General features: G+C 42.7%; 1 protein-coding gene across 5 annotated transcripts in view; it reads right to left on the reverse strand.

The window, feature by feature from the left end:
* The window catches only part of LOC143151865 (dystrophin, isoforms A/C/F/G/H), a 741,778-nt gene that overhangs the window by 539,038 nt on the left and 181,869 nt on the right, over positions 1-20,871 (reverse strand). For all 5 annotated transcript variants that reach the window (XM_076321330.1, XM_076321326.1, XM_076321329.1 and 2 more), the window contains one exon: positions 19,568-19,673. In XM_076321330.1, coding sequence (XP_076177445.1) covers positions 19,568-19,673 — 106 coding nt within the window. The remainder of the gene's footprint in view (positions 1-19,567; positions 19,674-20,871) is intronic.

Raw genomic sequence — 20,871 nt, forward strand, 5'->3', positions numbered from 1 at the left:
CTACGTGGCACCCGTGCAGAAGCGTAATTGGAAAACGCAACGAGATCCGTGTCCCCCGCTTACAATTGTTCGGGACAAACACGATGGCCGAATCTCGACCGGATATATAACGAAAGACCGGGTGTACCATCGAGCACAAACCATTCGGTTAGAAACGAGGAGAAAAATTTCTAGCGCAACAGGCGCGATAAACAGCGTTTGTGCCGCGATTCTGGCGCGAAACCCGCGGTAAACAATCCGCGCCGCGCGACAGGAAGGAGAAACGTTGCGGAAACAATGCCGCGTGTACAAAGCTACGAAGCGCGGGGAATCGCGCTTATAAAAGCGCGGTGAACGAAAACGTGGGGTGGAAACGGCAGATCGGTGAACCCGATGAGACGAGACGCAACGTCATCGGGAAGAACGGAATTAAAGAATGACGACATTTCCGGCGGTGACGGGGACCTTCGTTTTCTTTCGAAGCGTATCCGTGTTCGTTGCGCAACGCCGATTCTATTTCGGTCGGATCAATATAAACTGACCGCTCAAGGCCGCCGATGCTTGTCCCCGCCAATACCGCGCGCGGCTACCCCCACTCCCCGGCCAAGCGTCTCACGCACACGCTCTTTGTTTCTCGAGCTCGAGAACCGAGCTGCGTAACGTGACCCCGCGCTGTGCTCAATGAATCCACGGAGCTGTTCAAGCCGGATACGTAACCGATGGAGACGGTACGCTGTGTCTTTGATCGAAGATCTACGCCCGGATGTTTCGATCGAAGCGGATTTCAATGCTGCACGGTGTGCAATTACGTCACGATGGTTCTGTGTACGGACCGTTTTGTAGTACCGTGGACCGAGGATATGGTTTGGACGTAGGACGGTACGAAACGTTCTCTTGTAATACGGTAGGTCGAGAATACGGTTTCAATGTTAGACGGGGTAAACACTGAAACGTGATTTTGCAACGGTATTTTTGTAACACGGTTTGGAGATAGATTTCAAGGCTCAGTGTTTTGGACATTTATGTTTTGATGTTTTTACGTATGGTTGATCGTTTTGTGACAGAATAGTCCGAGAGTATGGTTTCGATGTAAGGCGATGCGAATATTGCTACGTTCTTGTATTACAGAATAGTTCGAGAGTATGGTTTCGATGTATGGCGATGCGAAGGTTGCTACGATACTATAATAGTGTTTGTGTGTAGCACAGGTTTAGGAACTTGGACAACTTTTGTGTGGATTTTTCCATACAGCACGGTTTGATCAACTTGGGCAACCCTCGTACAGCACGAATATCTCGACGTAACGCAGTTTGATAAACTTGAGCATCTCTCGTACAGCACGAATGCTCCCATACAGCGCGGTCCAATAAACTTCGATAACCCTCGTTTCCATACAGCACGGTTTGACAAACTTGGACAACCCTTGTACAATTCAAATATTTCCATACACCGTGATTCGATAAACTTAAAAAAACCCTCGTACAGCAAGAACGTTTCCATCGTATTGTTCAGATTTAGCGTTGATTTCGATACAACGGGGAAACAAATTAACCGTGTTGTACGAAAATCGAGTGTACAAGTATACACGAAATACGTTGCGTAAATCCTCGAAGCCTCGAGTAATTTCTCCTAAACTAGATACTTTATGCTCGTCGAGAAGCGAAAGCTCCGACGTGATTGGCCATTGCTCGTGGTAGAGAATACCGCGACCTTCAACGGCCAATTGAGTTTCAGCGAACTGTAGAGTGGAGATCGCTCGTTAGCGAACTGAAAACTTTTCCCCGTTAAAGGTAGAAATAATCGCCGGTTCACCATCTGTGTTATTTAATTTTGCACGCTGTGTTACGACCGAACCGTGTTCCCGTTCGCGTGTCGAAAAAATTGACAAAATGACGGGAAAAATGATTACCAAAGCTCCGTTTCGCTTTCGAATAAATGTCAATTACGCGCGCGAGTATAATGGACCATTCGTGAAAATATAACGGTGACACCGAACTCGGTGACGACAAAATAAAAAAATAAAAAATAAAAAAAAAGAAAATACGCGTGGTTCTCGTCGGAAATCCCTTCTCGGGGATCGAATTCGCGACGAGGAAAGTTAAAAAGCCAAAGTTCGCGGTATATGCGATACAAATTACAGAACGAAGAATGTCTTCTCGTTACAAAGCGTACCGAGTGAAAATATACCCGTCCGACTACTCGTACAAGGATTCGTTGCTCGGTATCGGATCGAAGTGTTTTTGTCTCCGTTTCGAACGAAATATATATTTCGCCGGTTCGAACTAACGGCGCGAACGTTGAAGTCATTACGAGGAATTCAAGCATCGAGGTTCCACCAATCAACGTGCATTTATTTCACAAGTATTCCGATCCCTTGGGCCACGTCGCCGAGAACTTCGTAGCCCGTCTCGCGGAAACGAATTATTTCCCTTTGAATTTGTCTACTTTCGCGTCAGTCTCGCTTCCAGATGGGAACAAAAGACAAGGAGCAAAGAAGCTTTCTAGGAGAGACCGTGGTGGTGGTCCTTGCGGTTCACGGTTCCCTGCGATCCGATATTTCAATCTCTCTCGACGACCGCCGAGAATATTTAACGGAATTAATCTTTCGTCGATACAATTAGCAAATTAACAAGGAGCCCCATCGCGCGGCAACGAATAATATCTCGGAGATGTGTATCTTCGAACGAGTGATACCCCGCCACGAAATACGAACCTTCGTTAATTAACGATGCTCGACAGGATTTCGAAATGTTATCAATCCGTGGAAATCGTATATAACCATCGCAGCACCAGTGATCGCGCGAGAGAGAGAGATCCAAACGGATCCGTAATTTGATCTTGCACATTTCGATCGAAGTTTTTATTACTTTATCGTACTTTTTTTAACTTCCAAAAAAGGCTGTACTAACGATATAATCGAGTCGTACGAGTCTATTTGGGTCTGAGAAGATCCAAAGTGATACGAGGTTAAGAGATTATTTCACTTTAGAACCTTCCAAAAAATTTTTCAAATTTCATTCTTCGAAGATAATGTTCTTGAAAATATTTTTGTCAACGAATATTAACGAAAACTGTACTAACGATATAATCGAGCGATACGAGTCTCTCTGGGTTCGAGAGGATCCAGCGCGGTACGAGGAGGGTTAAGGGATTATTTTACTCTAGAACTTTCCAAAAGTTTCTTTGAATTTCCATTCTTCGAAGGTACTGTCCCCGAAAATATTTCTACCAACGAATATTACGCATTCGAAGAAATAACAAAGTTACGAAGGTTTAAATTATAGTGTCTTTTAAGAATTATTCTTGGTAAAGAACACCGACCAGTCCATCTTGCTGGGCCAAGAATTCAGATGTACACAGACGCAACTGAAGCACGTATTACTCGTATCCGGAGAGTGTGTAATATTCTATTCATAGTTTAGTAATGCCACAGTCTCTAACTTTCCTCCAATATTGGCATTTCAATCCTGGAGAATATCGTTCGAAACGTACAACGGAGCATACGTTTGATATCTTGTCATGGGGAAATAGGTGGGCCAACACGATGGATTTAACATCTTCGTCACGATTTATAGGATCGATGTTACAACAAAAATACTATAATCATAATTGATATAACAATAAAAGAGTTATAGAGTCTTCTAAGGATCTTGATGAAGAACCTCGATCATCTTGCTTAAGGAGTTAACGTGGTTTCTAAAGGGTTAAAGTGGTCTCTGAAGGACTAAAGTGGTTTGCGAAGGACTAAAGTGGTTTGTGAAGGATTAAAGTGGTTTGTGAAGGATTAAAGTGGTTTGTGAAGGGTCAACGTGGTTTTTAAAGGGTTAAAGTGGTTTTCAAAGAGTTGAAATGGTTTCTGAAAGGTTAAAATGGTCTCTGAAGAATTAAAGTGGTTTCTAAGGGATTAAAGTGGTTTTTAAAGGGTTAACATGGTTTCCAAAGAGTTAAATTGGTTTTCAAAGAGTTAAAATAGTTTCCAAAGGGTTAAAATGGTTCCTGATGGATTAAAGTGGCTTCAGAAGGATTAAAGTGGTTTATAAAGGTTCAAAGTGGTATCCGTGCGATTGTTTCTCTCTTATCGTTTCCCGTGTCTCCAGAACACGACTGGAAACGCGGGAATGCGCGCCGAATCCGCAACCTCGGCTTGTATTCGACCCAAATATTGATTCCGCCCCGACGATTAAAATCACGAGGTTCTCGCGGCGTGGGATCCGTGTTTTTTTGCAACGCGACGAAATATCGGTGTCGGGTGCCAGGAGATAAGTCCCCTCGCCCGGGAACCAAGAAGAGATTGCTAGCCGGGGGATCAAGGTTACCGCAAACATAGCGTTCGACCGTTTTTACGGCCAGTTGGCTATTCCACGTGGCAGTGGAAAAAATATAGGAGACGTTACGTCCGAGAGGATGCAATTTACGGCGGGATCGGGTGAACCCATCCACGCGAATATGGAGCAAAAATGAAACGGTCGAGCGGTACGGAGCTGAATCACCGTAACTAGAATAAGTGACAATCGCGAAGACGCGAAATGAAAACCGATAGCCGTGATGGCGCGAGATCGCGACTTTCGTGAAAGCTTCGCTCTCGTTTTTTATTTTCTTTTTTTTTTTTTTTTCTTTTCGTTCGTCGCGATGCAACCGAGTCGACGCGATTTACGACCACGCGGGGCACGGATGCGCCCAAGTTGAGCAGATGTCGAAGAATACCCGAAAGAAAATCAATAGATCCTCCGAGTGACGAGGAATCAATGGCTGGGTGGAGGTTCAGAGGAAGGGTGGGGGTGGGGGGCAGTAAATAAAATATACCGACACGCGGCCGTTCCCGCGTGCACCGAGCGCAAATTCCCCAGGAGTATTTCCTTGGCTCGCCTATCAGAGATTGCGTGACGTGAAATATTAAACGCGAATCCGCGAGCGGATTTCGCGAAAAAAGGCAGAGAGAGAGAGAGAGAGCAGAAAAAAAGAGATACTCAGCCTCTCGTATCTTAAATCAGAATTACAGATTACCAGGTGGCAGGAAGTCGCGAATAGGCGCGTTAACGTTACTCCTACCTAGTGTTTACTTAACCCTCCAGCAGGCGTATATCTTTCGGTGTAAAGGTCGAGGTCGGAAGAAGTTCTCTGAAATTATGGAAAGTACCATTTTCGTGTATTTTACTTTTTTATCCGCCGAGTTTTTGCTCAACCCTCGAGTAGACATATATTTTTAACTTAAATAGAACTCGAGCTTGGAAGAAACTTTCCGAAATTTTCGTGTATTTAATTTTGTTGTTTTTCTATTGTAGTATCTGCTTGACCTTCTAATAGATGTGTAGTTTTCAAGATAAGTAAAAGTCAAGGTTGATAGAAATTTTCCAAAATTGTGAAAAACACTATTTTCACGCCCTTAATTTTTTCTTCCCTCTAGTGTTCACTTGAACCTCGAGTAGACATATTTTTTACCTAAGCAGAGCTCGAGCTCGGAGTTAAATTTTCCGAAATTATATAAAACACCATTTTCACCCCCTTTTTTTTCTTTTTTTCAAATTTCTAACCGTCGAGACCTTGTTGAAAGTTTCCTCGACGATCACAAATAGACGAAACATCGCGCGCGAGTTACCCGCGCAGCAACTAACGTTTCGTCGGTATTTCTTAAGCTGCGAATCAATCTTCGAAGAGGGTTCTACGTCGCGTTGCGCTTCGGAGAAAGCCTCGCATAGTCGATTCCCCGGTTCCTTTGCTCTCCACGGTGCCCCATCCCTACGAAAAAAAAGGGGGTGTCGCGACCGTTCCCGGCTTTATTCCCGTCACGTAGAAGATGCATCTGAAGCAATTTTATGGACGCGTCATCCGAGCATTTTCATTTTCAGAGTCTGGCATTCCGGCAAAACCGTTTCGTTGGTTGCCCGTGTCATAAATCATGGGTGGGCGCGACGTTTACACGTCCTTGCGCGCGCCTCTTCTACGGAAGAATCGTTGCGGTTTCTTGTTGCACCGGTTACGATGCACCTCGATCTCCTCTCAACGTGGCGGTGGTGAACACCCCGAAAGTCGCGTCTCGTGCCGCGAAATGAGAAGTCCGTCGTCACTTTTGCGAGATAAACGCGAAGAAAGTTTGATATTAATTAGAAGGACGCTCGAGTGGTTGGTATTCGTGCGTCGTTCGTTTCCATTGAAAGCGAAGTAATCGAGAACGGGACGACGCTGAATGAGGAGGGGGAGAAAAGTACACGTGGAAGCTCGAAGAGGAGCATCGAGACGCCTCGAATTGAGAAACACATCGCGAACTTTGGAATTATTTCCGATTAAATTGAAATTAAGGGCTACTCTCGCTTCAGAGGCGGAAATTCAATTTTTTTTTTTAAATATTCTCGTCCTGTAATACAATACCCGAAGAACCTACAGCAATCCCTCGATTATCGGATCTAATAAGGACAAATTTTCTTCCGACCGTCGGAGGAAAAATCGGAGTATTTTCTTAGTTCGATACGATAGCTATCGAAGGTAGGAACAAAAAATACAGGATGAAGTTGAGCGGTATTGCAAGGTCTATTTTCTTACGACCTCACTTTCTGCGCGCAGCCATGCATCGATATGATTCGCAATAGGAGGCTGAATCGATTTATTTCAAATTTCGAACGCTTTTAACAATGTATTTACAGTTGTTTCAAAAATGATGAAGAGATTAGATTTTCTCGTGTAATATTCTTTCGTGGAAAATGTAAACTGTGTAGAAACTCCTCGATAAAAGTCGCAAAATTTACCATGAGACTTTTAACGAGTGTATGGTAAACGAATCGACATGAACAGCGGTGAAGAGGATTTCTATACATTTATCGAGATAAAAATCTAAACTTTTAACGAGGTGTTTTTGTGTATCGTGTTCTAGATGATCGTATTCAACGATCGAACGAATATTACAGCTCGTGTATCCGATAATCCACCGCCCCTGATATCCAATAATATCACCGAGACATTAAGGGGGGAAATGTGTCGGGAACGTCGTCAACGAAACTTGCATTTTTAAATCCAATTAACTCGTTAATGCCGTAATACAACTTCGACCATGCACGAAACGACGCAAAGTCCCGAAGGAGGCAAGTTTTTCCAGAGAGAAAAGCAATTTCCCCAAACATTGCCGGTCCTTAAGTAGCTTCGGTCTCATCGTGTGCAATGGTAGAAGCACAATGTCTCCATCAACGGTTTCCCATTATGTTTGTCGCGGGGTTTTCTCTTTCTCCTTTTGCTTTTCGCGTTCGTTTCCACCGATCTCGAACCACGTAGAACAAAAGCGGAAGGAAGTAGTTTCTCCTCGAAGATATAAGTGTTTTTATTCCGCATGGAGCGCTCCTACATCGTGAAATGCGTAACCGGCGATCGATAACGGATCTCGATAACCACAGGGATTTTCATCGGAGCCATTTACCACATCGGAGAGATGGCTGAAACTACTTCGAGAATTTTTCTGCGCTCGTACAGTCGCGTGCATTTCAACGATTCAAACATTCGGCGAGTAAAATGCAAATACTCGAGTGAGCAAATATTTGACTATTCGAATATTTGGGTGTACAAACATTCGGTTATTCAAATACCGAAGTATTTTAATATTTCGCTGTATCGATATTCGAGTGTTCGAATACTGGAATATTTAAATATTTTGTACGCCGATCAAGGTGATGAATGTTCGGAGTATTTGAAGAGTGCAATTTTTCGAGTAGTCTAGCCTCGATGCAAGTATACGAATACTTTCTTACTTAAATATTCGAGAACCCGAATATTCCAAGTTTATTCCTGGTATTCAAAGACTCGAATATTTCAAGTTTATTCGTGGTATTCAGGAACTCGAATATACCAAGTTTATTCGTGGTATTCAGGAACTCGAATATACCAAGTTTATTCGTGGTATTCAGGAACTCGAACATTCCAAGTTTACTCATGGTATTCAAGAACTCGAATATTCAAAGTTTATTCATGGTATTCAAGAACTCGAATATCCAAGTTTATTCGTGATATTCAGGAACTCAAACATTCCAAGTTTACTCATGGTATTCAAGAACTCGAATATTCAAAGTTTCTTCGCGGTGTTCAAAAGCTCGAACATTCCAAGTTCATTTGTATTATTCAGGAACTCGAATATACCAAGTTAAGTAGCAGCATTCGAACCCTATGGAATATACAAACAGTCCCTGTGTAGTTTGCGAAGGGAGGAGTAGCTTGGTTCGTTCGAAAGGAATTTTTGTAATGGATCTCGGATCAAAGGAACCTCGCGCCCAGAGACGTTCGAGAAATATTTATTCAAAGAGGCAAAACACGACTACGAGACTCCCGGAGGCCCGTTTCCCATTAATTGACGTAATTAAGCAATTACCTGAGAGGCTGGGCGCCGGGCGGACGTGTCCCGATGCTTAAGTTGCAATAAGTTACCCAAAGTACGTATAATTTGGGCGATATGCAACGCTCCTAAGTCGCCATAGATTTGAGGTAATTGCAAAGTGCCAAGACGCGGAGGAAAGGGCAACGTCGTCGTCGTCGCGACGCCGTGAGACACAAAACCGCGTAAGTTTTGTCTGGAAAAGTAGCGGGGCTGAGCAACACCGAGATGCACCGAGCAACGCCATTCGTGCCGGGGAAAGATAAACCATAAGTAGCTCGTGGAAAAGTCCAGGTGGACTGTGGCTCTGCCTCGAATTCTGGAACTTATTAGGGAAGCACTTTGCCAAATAGAGCAGCCATTCGGAACGCGAGACGATGATGTTTTCTTACCATTCGCAGCGAACCGCGATTACGCATACTACTCGACGCAACACCACGCCACTGTTTATTTTACCAAATACGTGTAAACACATTTCGCACAAACACTCCGCACGGGTAAATTCCTCGGAAAAAATCATTTCGGACGACACGTGAAAAAGATCGATTCAATTTTCCACGTTCTCTCTTTCTTTCAAGCCTCTGTTGCGTAATAAAATCGATCGGTGATAGGATAGAAAAATGATTATTAAACGTTCTCGTTTCGTGGAGGTACGGGAGTATATCCAGGAATATATGCATGAAAATGTAACTAGAGAAACGTATCCGCGCACGAGCTGCAGCTGAAAATACCGTTGTAAAACCTAACCCCGAGAAATTGATGTAATATTCTCCGTGGGAATTTTACAATGTGTGCGCACCGTGTTTTCTTACGGAGACGCGTCCAACAGACCCGCGGTTACACGCGTTTATTTGATTTGAATATTAATTAATTCGTTAATGATAAATTCATCTCCGTCCACGATGGAAATATTGGAATTTCGATGTCGTGGTATCACGAAGCGGTGAATAGAAGAAACGGTTAAACTAGAAACGACAGTTTTTCTCAGACGTGAGGCAAGACTGGTCATATATTTGCAGAAACCTTTTCGTCTCCGAGTGCAGAATCCATCTCGGTGCCAAGAAAGAATTTCCTTCGCAAATTTACCAATCACTTATCGTTCGAAAATAATAAGTTCGTCAATTTCTGCAGACTGAGTATTTACACAGAATTAGTACGTATTTTTCTGGCGACGTTCGCCGAGAAGTCGCTGAGAGGAGCGGAAAATGTTAGGATACTTCCGCTTCGCGACTCGTCGAAATTGAATAACTCTTGGCTCGGAGCGAGTGGATTCCTTCCAAGGAGTTCTTTGCTTCATCGACTCCATTATGAAACATCATCTATAAAAGAGAATGCCAAGTCCCGAGTTTACCGCAACAGGTTGCACTTTTCGCGCATCGATACTTCTAATGCGATTTCCAAAAGACGAAGATTCATGGGACCGCTCGCTAAACTGGCGTCGCGGTTAAATAAATTTTAAGCAATCTCGTAACCCATTGTACAGAGTACCCTAACGACGACACTTCGAGAACGAGTTCGATGTACAATGAATTTTATTTTATATTCAAAATTACGACCGATTTCGTGGCGAAGAAATTTATATTTGCTTATCTGGGTGTCGACTGCTCAATACTGTTTAAATCGTCGGTAAATTAAAAAATGATAAATTAAACATAGACATGATATTTTGAAAACTAGATCGCCAAGGGTAGTATTTCGTTCGTTGACGAAACAATGTTTACCTTCGAGACAAAATTCTTCAATCTTGATAACAAAGACATTTTCCCTCGTGAAACCTTATTCTTCAAAAGTAGGTAAAACATTCCCGGATTTTAGCATCGATTCAGTAACATACCGCGATTAAAACGATAAAAAAGTCGGTATTTTGGAAAATATCGCCCTCGTAAAAATTGTAAAATTCCTCGATCGAGTTAACTCGTCCATAGGAAACGTAATAAAACGAGATATCCCGAGATAAAATTTTCAATAGAATTTCTCAAAAATGTAACTTCCTTTGCGCGATATATTGACTGACAAAGACGAACAAGGATGATAACAGTCTTTTCTGGTGATAGACTTTAAAAAAAGAGATTCAAAAATACTACATTTATCGTTGATCAGATTTCTTTGTTATTCTAACTGTTTTATCACGATCTTTGTCTACACGTTTGCAACAATGTAGATAACCTCCCCTAACCTTGCAACAAATTTGTGATTGGATTTCGACGTATCTCGCGCGCCCCAGTCTCCAAGGAATCGAGAAGGGAGAAAGAAACATTGTCTTCCTCGACAACTCTAAGAAGTCTTTTGGGTAGACGTCAGACGACACTCGGAACAGATCAACCGAATAGATATTTTACGATTTAACTTCATTGTATACAGGATGTCCGTTTTATCTCGACACGGTGAACTATTTTACGAGTAACCGATGGTATCAAAAAAAAATGTTCCCATAAATAATACTTGATACGGAGAAGAGTGGAAAAAAATTGTATACCATACTGTGTTCCTCTCTGTACCGTACAATTTTTTTCAAAAATTAATTTTTCATGAAAAACTCGATTGCATAGATAAATATTTTATGTTAATAATTTCGTACAATAGTTTCGACACGGTGTTTCGCTTAAAATTCACCGTTGCATCGTACTAAACAATTCCTTCCATTTTTCGAATCAATTCTAATAATCAAATCAACGCGAACAAGAGGAGTAGACGCAACGGCGTGTAAACGGAATTTACTACGTTGAAAAATTAAAAAATTGTAGCACGCGAATCGGTGCGCAAAATAAACACTATCTTCGGTGTAAATAATTTAAATAAAACTTTCGCCGCTGGTGTTCTTTCGCGGTCGAAAACCCTTGTCGTTCGAATTTTCGTAACAAACAAGTAATTGAGGTATTTACAGAAAATTTCCTAAACAAAACATGATCAACCAATAATTCAAAAATCTAAAATTACCTACACAAAAGAAACTCCCTTGGAAGATCACATTTATTATCCCCTGCAATTGTAATTATCTTCTGTCAACGAAGACTTAGTACACGTGGAACATGAACATTCTTAATGCTCTTCCTTTTTCTATGTTAACCCCTGATAAACAAAAAAAAAAACCGGGAAAAACTGTAAACAAAACATCACCAACCGATAATTAAAAAATCCAAAACTACCTACACAAAAGAAACTTCTTTGAAACATCACATTTATTATCCCCTGCAATCGTAATCATCCTCCGTCAACGAGGACCCAGTACACGCGGAACAGACGTTTCTAATGCTCTTTCATTTTCTCCATCAGCCCCTGATAGAACGAGAAAAAAAGAAAAAAAAAAAAACAAAAAAAAAAGGAACACGGGGAAAAAATGTAGGTTTTAAAGTTTCCCGGTAACGACTTCGCCGTGCGTTGTGCAACGGTAACTTTTTATCGAATTTCTGTTGGCGTTGCGGAGTTAAAAATCCGGAACGACTGTAGCAGCCATGCGTTGACTACGTAACGCGACAAGAATGGGGTGCGTTATTGGCACGGTTTATCCCCGGAGGCTGTGTGCACGTGTATCCGTTCGACTGTTGTACGCGCCGCGGCGTACACACGTGCACACTTGTCGGCTTTGAGGAGGCCCTTGCCACCATTCCTGGGGTACAAGTCGGCTGCTATCTCGCGCAACGTCCTATCACCGTTGCCCGATGGATGCACGATCCTAAAACCCACCACGCAGGAATGCAACGGAGGCCTCTGCTAACCGGCCTCCAGAATGCGCCGGGCATTGTGTATTATCGTTACCCGTGGAACGATCCGACGATGCGTTTGCGAGTGCATAATTGTTATTAATACGTCCGCCGCGTGGAGGAATACCCTCCCGCGGGCCAGTCCCGAAAACCGTACACGTAAAATCCGTACAACGATCCGTAGGCGAGTTACCTTCGACGAGACATTTAATCAGAATTTCGTCCCTATCGTCGTACGAATTTTCACAACGGTGGCGAGCGCCCTTCTTTTCGAGAATTCAAAACCGACTCCGCAATTCCCCTTTTCGAGATTAAATCCCATCGAACGCGGTACCGTGAAATTTTCAACGCAATCGAAACTTCGAGGAGGGAACTCGTTATCGAGTGCGAAATGCGATCGGTAAATAGGAAATTGAGCGACGATGCGAGTTCCATTTTTTACGGGTACTCTTATCCGATACCTAATTACATACATTTGTATATTTTTTACTTCTTGGTGATGATACACTTCTTTTTGTTTTTTTTTGGTTTCATATTTAGCGAAGTTTTCGATCAAAATATTTGTATCTCTATCTTTTAGCGACAGACCTCCTTTTTCTTTTATATTTATTAAGGTTCTTGATCGAAATATTTGTATATTTTTTATTTCTTAGCGACACACTTCTTTTCTTTAATACACAAGGGAAGAGGAGTGTCGTATTTTATTTTAGTTTTATTCGGTGATAAATTTGTCGCGAATTTATCGTGGTGTTATCGGTGCTACATTGTTTAAAATTGCCAAGCTCGTCTTTGTAATTTCACGACACCCTTTCATTCGTAGGGTTCTCGAGCAATTCGACTTACAGGTAGACTCCTAGATCCCCGACGTCGTAGAATTAACTAAAGGGTTTAATTAACGACACGGGAAGAATTTAATTTTCCAACGACCACTCCCGGCAACAATGCCGAAGAAGATAAAGTATTCGATTAAACGACGTCGGTCTCGGAGCACACCTAAAGACAATGCGTGGAATTCTACTCAAAGAAAGTTCCGCCCCGAACTACGTAACATCGAGACAAAAGCGAGACGATGGCTTATCTCGAGACGTTTCCCACCGGTTTCGTCCTTCCCGGCTATTCGTCAGAAGTCACGGAAGTACCCAACGACGAATACGGAATCCGCCGGAAGAGGAATCAATGCGGCGTGCATGCCAGCTAGTTGCATCCACCTACATACATCTTCGGGAAATAAACTAGCACCGACGCGGAAGCCTGAAGGACTCAGCGTTTCTCGATAAAAGGGTGTCTGCTTGAAACACTAACTCCCAGAGTACGTGACGAAGAGCTTCTACCAAATGGGGGAATTTAAGGCATTAGAATGCGTAGAAGAGTAACGTCTCTCCGCTGGGAGAATGGCTACACGTGAGTGACTCAACTATGGCAAATATTAAAATGCTTCAGAAAATCTTTCTTTCTTCGATTTAATCTTTTCGTTACGGTGGTTCTCTGACTACGCGATGGAGAACATCTTTCAATTGGGAGAATTGGAGACAAGGTTTCATTTGAGAACAAATATTAAAATGTTTCAGAAAATATTCGTTTCTTGGATTTAATCTTTTCGTTAGGGTGGTCTTCTAAGTGCGTGATAGAGAATATCTTCCAAATGGGAAAATTTAAAGCATTAGAATGCCTTAAGAAGAAACATCTATATTCGTTGGAAAAATGGCTATATGTGACGCTTATTTATAACAAATATTAGAATGTCTTAGAAAGTGTTAATTTCTTCGATTCAATCGCGAGTATTTACCACCTGATGGTTCACCGTGCTCCATCGAGTGCAACGTGCAATTTCTCGCTAATTTTTTCGTCGGCCCGTCGCGTAACGCGGACGATGAAACATAAAATAATCCGTGTCCGCGGAACAGGTTGATGCGTTCAACCGGTGGAGGTGAAAGGCGAGATCCGCGGCGTGTCCCGCGTGTTTCGTGCTCGTAATTAAAGCCTGTAAGGGAACAGCAACACTTCAGCCTAGGTGCACATTTACCGCGGTCTGATAACGTGACCGTTATGAAAAATCTGCATGGAAAGGCCGAAACCCTGCCGCCGCCTCCCGATATACGGAGGGTGGTTTCCGTGTCGAGCCACTTCAACCCTCGGTTCAATCTCGAGGAGGCCCGTGCACGCCACCCCCCAGACCAAAAAGTAGACGCGAAGTTCCCAGCCGTAAAGCGGCAAGTTGCGCGAGCTAGCGACTTTTAAATCGATAGAGGGAACACCCTTTTATTTTTGCATTTGCCGCGCGCCAAACCCCGGCTAACTTTGAACACTCGGGGATTATTTTTAGCGGCTTCGAGCCCGGTTAAAAATAGATCGGGAAGCGAACTTTCCACCGCGAAATCGCGCACACGACCTTAGACCCGGCTAGATTTCCGGGCAAGATGGTGCACGGCTATGAACCGACGCTAATGTAATGGGTGTACTTTATCGCGTGGCGCAGGATGTTCCTTCCTGCGTTCCGAATCTAATAGCTGAGGAGATATTCGAACCGACGTTGTTACGTTCTTCGAACATCCGCGCGTACGATAACGTACGCCGGTGCGAATGAAACCGACGAACATCGCTACAGTTACGAGCGTTTCGTTCTCGAGACTCGGGTTAGGGAAGAAAAATGAAATTATCCCTCGTTACGGATTGTAATTCCTTGGTTTCGATCTTGTGATCGCGAATAATCGATCGAAAAGAGGTCTGAGTGGGTACTGGGTCATCTTTGATTGGTAGTATTGTGCAATTGTGAAGATTGGTACGAATTATTGAAAACGAAAGAAAGAAGTGTACGCGAATAAATAGGTAGCAAGATATCCTGTTGTCGCTGTGTCGTTGCAGGTGACTTCTTACGAGACGCGCACACGCACGCGTTACACTTCGTTGTGTTCTACTAATGTTCCGAGTACGTGAATGGAAAGTGTACAGGTGTTGTCAACAAGGCAACTAACGAGCCGTTTGACCCTTGTACTCGAGATTTCGAAGAGATACGATGTTCCACTCCTTGTTCGCTAATTTATACATCCGATAATGTCGGCCCGTGGCCAAGGTAACGCGCGTCTAACGGTTACAATATCGTTCGAGGATATTAATATACAGACCGATAAACATCGGAATTGTTCGCGAATGAATTCCGTCGTATGAAACGCGATACACGAGATAACATTCGCGCCTTTCGCGAGTGCATTAAAGAGTCGTATTGTTCGTTACAACTCCGTGACAGTATTACTAATGGATCGGTGGAGGTTGTCCCCCGGTGGAAACGAGCCCGAACGACCTCGTTGAATTATATCGAAATTGTACGTAACTGGAAATTTTCTTTCTTTTTTTTTTCTTTTTTTAAATCGATTCGAACAACGTATAATCAACATTAATCCGAGGCCGTGTTTGGACGCGTTTCTCGCAGGGTAAAATCTCCCCGGTTCATTGATAATGGTCCGGTAACGACGTAATAAAAATATTTTAAAACTCCGGTTTCCATTGTAATGCGAGACTCGCTCCTGGTTGCTCTGTCTCGCTCGCTCTCGTACGCGCGAGGCTCGACCGAACAGTCCCGTCGATTTCGTCGCTTAAAAGCGTTAATTATTCTGCCCGTTCGTAACGGTAATTGCGTAACATTTATAATAAAAATCTCCTATTCGATACACCTCTCTCCTCAACGTCCCCGTTCGTCCCACGAAGATCAACGACCGAATCGTGCTACGTTGACAACCCTCCACGCTGTCACAGAACGAACTAAACAGATCACACGCCTAATTGGGATCTTTGAATACGCAAGGAATGCGAGTTGCGACGCATTACGTAAAAGATGTGCACAACCGGCTGATACGCTCGTTACGCGAACCCTTTCTTCCCTATTTCGCCCAGAGTGGGCGGCCGCTGCAAACAATGGACGAAAGAATCGTCTGGCTATAATGCACGGCCGTAGGTAGCAGACGGGACTGACAAGTACCGGCACGCTAATATAGAAGGAACAATGCGACATCGGCCGGAGAGAGTTTTCCAGGGCTCTTGAAACAATTAGCGGCACCGCCGTTAATCTCCTGCTCGACTCCCTCTATGGCGCCAATCTGCGCCAGATTCGCGGGGATTTAAAAAGTTCCGAAACCAATCGAATTACCCCGACGCTTGGCGAAACTAATTTCGATCGAAGAGAGAACGACCGATCCTAGGTAGAACGCGGTACCTTCGAGGAAATATCGCGAAACATCGATCGAAGGGACCTACAAGCAAACACCTTATCCGATAAGGAAAGTTATCAGTAATTGGTTTTAGAAGAATAACGATTGGAAGATGAAATACCTCTCTAATTACCAAAACGAACGTCACTCGCTCGAGAAATTTAATGTTCGTTGGAGAATATTACGTCGAACTGAGTACGGATAATATTTTTGTCTTTTAGTCAATTTTTCAATTCTCCAATTTTCAATTCGCTACAATAATTGTACGATTTTACTCCGTAATTGTACGAAGAATAACGAGTTAATAATGTTACGTGGACAAAATTTGAACAAAGCAAAGCTTTCTAAATAAATTTTTCTATTCCAGTTATTACTCTTCTTACAAGTATTTAGGAAAGTCTGAAAAGTAAAGAAAATTTTTCTAGTCGATATCAAATCTTCTAATTGTTATTTTTTCTATATTAATTGATCGTCCAGGTAACTTCTCTTCGGTAGCGACTGTTCAACCAGCGACGTTGAACTGGTAAAACACGGACTAATACGCGAACGGAAATATACAGATCGATTCTGACATAAACGGTCAAGATTTACATATCTGGTTTACTCACTGTAACAACCCGTAGACCGGATGTCTATGTATGTATAACTCTCGCGCGTAACTTGTTACGCCGTTCTCGAGGAACCGGTTGCAACGAAGAATCCACTTAAGTGAATAGAAACGACTATTACTATATTTGCAAGAACATCGCGGTACAGGCCGCGGCTAACATGACGTCTGCAAATTACTCGTACAATATTTACTCGAGCGATGGAAACACTATGTACCGAAACTTGTGAACTTAACTCCTGAGATAACAGAGAATTGGCCGAGCTCGAGCAGTCTGGAATTGACTCAGAGGTTGCTCGAAGATTCACTGGTTTTTTTTCTTTTTTTTTTTCTTTTTTTTCCCCGCTAACTTTGTCCTTTTACGTATTCTGTGTGGATGGATCAACGTTACTCGTCTATTTCATTTCTATTCGATGGAATGACTCCTTGAGTCAACAGCCGGTTAAAATTGTAAGACCTTCTACAATAGAATTTCCAAGAACCTCGACGATCGCTGTTTCAATTATTGAAACGGAATCAACAAACAAAAGCACCCGAGCTCTACGAGCAGCTGTCTCTCCGAATCTCTTGGTAGCTGTTTTGAGAATATTCTTGCGAAACTAGTCTACGTAGATCCATAAATCTATTATCTATACTCTCGTTCAATCATTCGAAATTATTCTATTCTTTTCTCGAACACATCTCGTGACTTATCGACGATATTAAATAATTTCAAGAGTATTTCGGTGCTTTTCATACTTACATTGGATAGAACAGACACCTAAAGTTTACCTTTAGACTGCAAGTTGCCCGTGCACACGACAAAGGCCAGACCGGAAACTATCTCCAAACTATTCTATATTTTGTCTACACTCTGTGTAGTCGTACACTTTAGTATACTCGATACTCTCGGTTTCCAGAAACTATTCTACACTCTCTTTCTCGCTTGCACGTCCCAGTGTCAATGTTAAAATATTTCAAAAGTATTTCAATCGTTCCCAAAACTTATCCTGTACACACAACGAAGGATAGAAATTATTCCGAAACTATTCTGTATTTTTTTCTACATTCTGTGTAACTATTCTATACTCTCTTTCTCGCTTGCACGTCTCGCGACCTACTATCAATGTTCAAAAATTTCAAAAGTATTTTATCCTTTTTTAAAGCTTAACTCGTGCCCACGACGAAAGATAAACGAGAAACTCTTCCGAAACTATTCTATACCCACTTGCACGTTACTCGACTTATTAAAAATGTTAAAAATTTTCAAGAGTACCTTGGTCTTCACCAAATTTTACTCCGTAGATACGACAAAGGTTAGATCGGACGTTTTCCAAGGAGCATCCGCTGACGCTGGAAGTAACTTTGCATACGATCCATTCGATCAGAAGTAAGAAACGATTCTAAAGAACAAACTAACAAGATGCTTGAATATAGGCGGTTTCTCCATGGAACAGATGGTTCAATTTATTACAGGCTTCAGCCGAGCAATCGGGGCCGATAATTAAACTTCTGAAATTCCCTCGGAGCCCCGAAAAGTGCTCGGCAAGCAGAAGCACCGCTCTCGATATCAATTACGGTGACAAAAACTTATTAAGGTCGTCAAATATCGATACGAATATCGATTTCCAACGATAACGATACTCTCGTTACAAAGTCCATTCGACATAAATTCCATTTCATATTTCCAACGACCATTTCACGGTGTGCCGCCGTATCCGACGAGTTTGCATCTTATACATGAAAATGATCAATGAATCGTCGGTGCAAATAAATTACAAAATTAAACAACGCATTTGCATCGATAGTGGCCGAAGACACGGACGCCGACGCATCCGTGCGCGACTCCGAATTAAATTGAAATTTTACCCCGTGACACGGAACGCGTTAACAGAGACAGCCACGGTACAAGAACGAAAAACAACGAAAACTTTCCTTTTTTACGTTTTTAACAAATTCGATTATTCACAGGCCCGATATTCCCGGAGTTACGATTTTTAAATTTAAAAGAATCACGTTACGAAATAGTTTCGAGAGCCTATCGCATCGATCGGAAACATTTGAACACGTCTGGGGAAAAGGTAGAGTTTTTCCGGAACGATTGTCACGATTTCTCGAATAGTCAGAGAAGATGTATTGTTTTCAATTATATTATACAAACACTGCTGCATATTACTACAACCACGAAATAATTTCTTTTCCGAACGATCGATTCCAGAGATACGTAACTTGAAATGGAATTCGTATTAACCTTCTCTTTATATTACTCTCCGAGCAGTAAACTTTTAGAACGTTGATAAATCGCGATAATAAACAAAAAGATTACGTAAGGAACAACGATAAATTACTCGAAATAGAATTAATATTAATCGTCTTTTTATATTACTCTCGAAACGGTAAACTTTCAGAACAGTTAATACACCGGGATAAAACGCCAGAAGAATCACGTTACGTGAAAAGCAACGTTAATAACCGGCAATAAAATTATTCGTAATCCTTTTTTTATATTACACTCCGGGAAGTGAAGTTTTAGAACGTTAATATATTAGAATAATCCAGGAAAATTACCGAGCTGAAGAATAAGTTACAAAAGTAACCTCGTTTCTCGACACCCTGGTTATCCCCCCTTAAATCGTGTGGAATTGCAGAAGTCGTAAAGTCGCGGAATATAAACATAAAAAAAGAAAGAGAAAGAAAGAAAGAATGAAAGAAAAAAGAGGAAGAGGAGAAAAAGAAGAACGCATGAACTTACCTTTACCGTGCAGCTGCTGTCTGTTCGTGTCTGCGCGTAGATTCTCCGCAGTGTGAACCAGCTCGTCCAGCTGCGGCTTTTTCTGTTCCAGCTCCCGTAAAACATTCTGCGCAAACCAGACATTCTAGGATCAGTACTTTCCACTTAAAACTTGTGGGACGATTTTTAAATCCCCGTGCGCCACGCGCACGTAGAAACTGGGGAAACGATGTAAAACCGATGAGAAATCACTCGCGGTTGTTGTTGCCGCTTAATAGCGACCATGAATCGCAACTTCGATTTTGCAAGTGGAACAAGTTGGAAATGCACGGGCAGTAGTTGATGCCGGCCGTATACGTGGCGCGCGGCCACCATCGAGAATTTCGTCTCGTTGATAGAACACACGGGAGCTTTCAAGGGATCCGAATTCTCGTTGTTCGATCGTTTTTCCATGAAGCTCCGGTTTTCGAGCAAAACAATCGGGATAACCACCCACCCTCGTACCCCGAGCTGCGCGCCGCTGAATCGAACGATCGAGGTATTTAGGAGTCGTCCAACTTGGCGGAACTGTTCCGCCCCGGTGCTATTTGTCGCGCGGGCAACCATTTTTATTTAGAATCAACGTTTACTTTCCGTCGATACGGGTGTCCCGTTTCTTTCGAACCTTCCAGTTTCGACGTTTGTTCCGTGCGTGGGTGAATAATTACGTACGAAAGCGATTCGAGAGGAGAAACGTTGCGATCGATGACTCTTCTTTCCGGAAAGAGTACTTTTAAGCTCTCGAGATTGTTGACGTTGTTGTTGACGAAATTACTAGACACGAGACGCGATGTATTGACCTTTAGACGATCTTTGGGCGTCACGAAGATACTATGTTTAGGTATTCTTCTGTACCGTACCGAGGAAAAATCCTACCATAGATATTGCTACGCGTGTTTATATCACGTTGCAACATATCGATGTACAGGAAAATCGGTGTATCGGCAAGTTACTATTTATATCGCGAAATATATATATTTTACCACAGCGGTGATTTTCGAGCGCCTCCGGCGAACCAGAGTTTTTGAGGTCAGGCGGTAACCGGTGTCTGCGGAAATATTTGCATTTTTGTTTATCCTGCCTAAGGACAAAAAAGTAATATTCAGAAATTCCGGACAAACGTTCCGCGAAACCCTCGGGTCGATCACCTGTTTCTGCCTCTCCGTTGTAGCTGCTTTCTGCTGCACGGACCTATCGATCGGTTGTAGGCATTCTAGAAACCGAGCTACCATTTTCGCAGTCCATTGTTGCAAGTACGAGTGGCTTTTTCGAAAGCTCATTAGCAT

Source organism: Ptiloglossa arizonensis, chromosome 10 (assembly GCF_051014685.1).
Source record: "Ptiloglossa arizonensis isolate GNS036 chromosome 10, iyPtiAriz1_principal, whole genome shotgun sequence".
Lineage (NCBI taxonomy): Eukaryota > Metazoa > Arthropoda > Insecta > Hymenoptera > Colletidae > Ptiloglossa > Ptiloglossa arizonensis.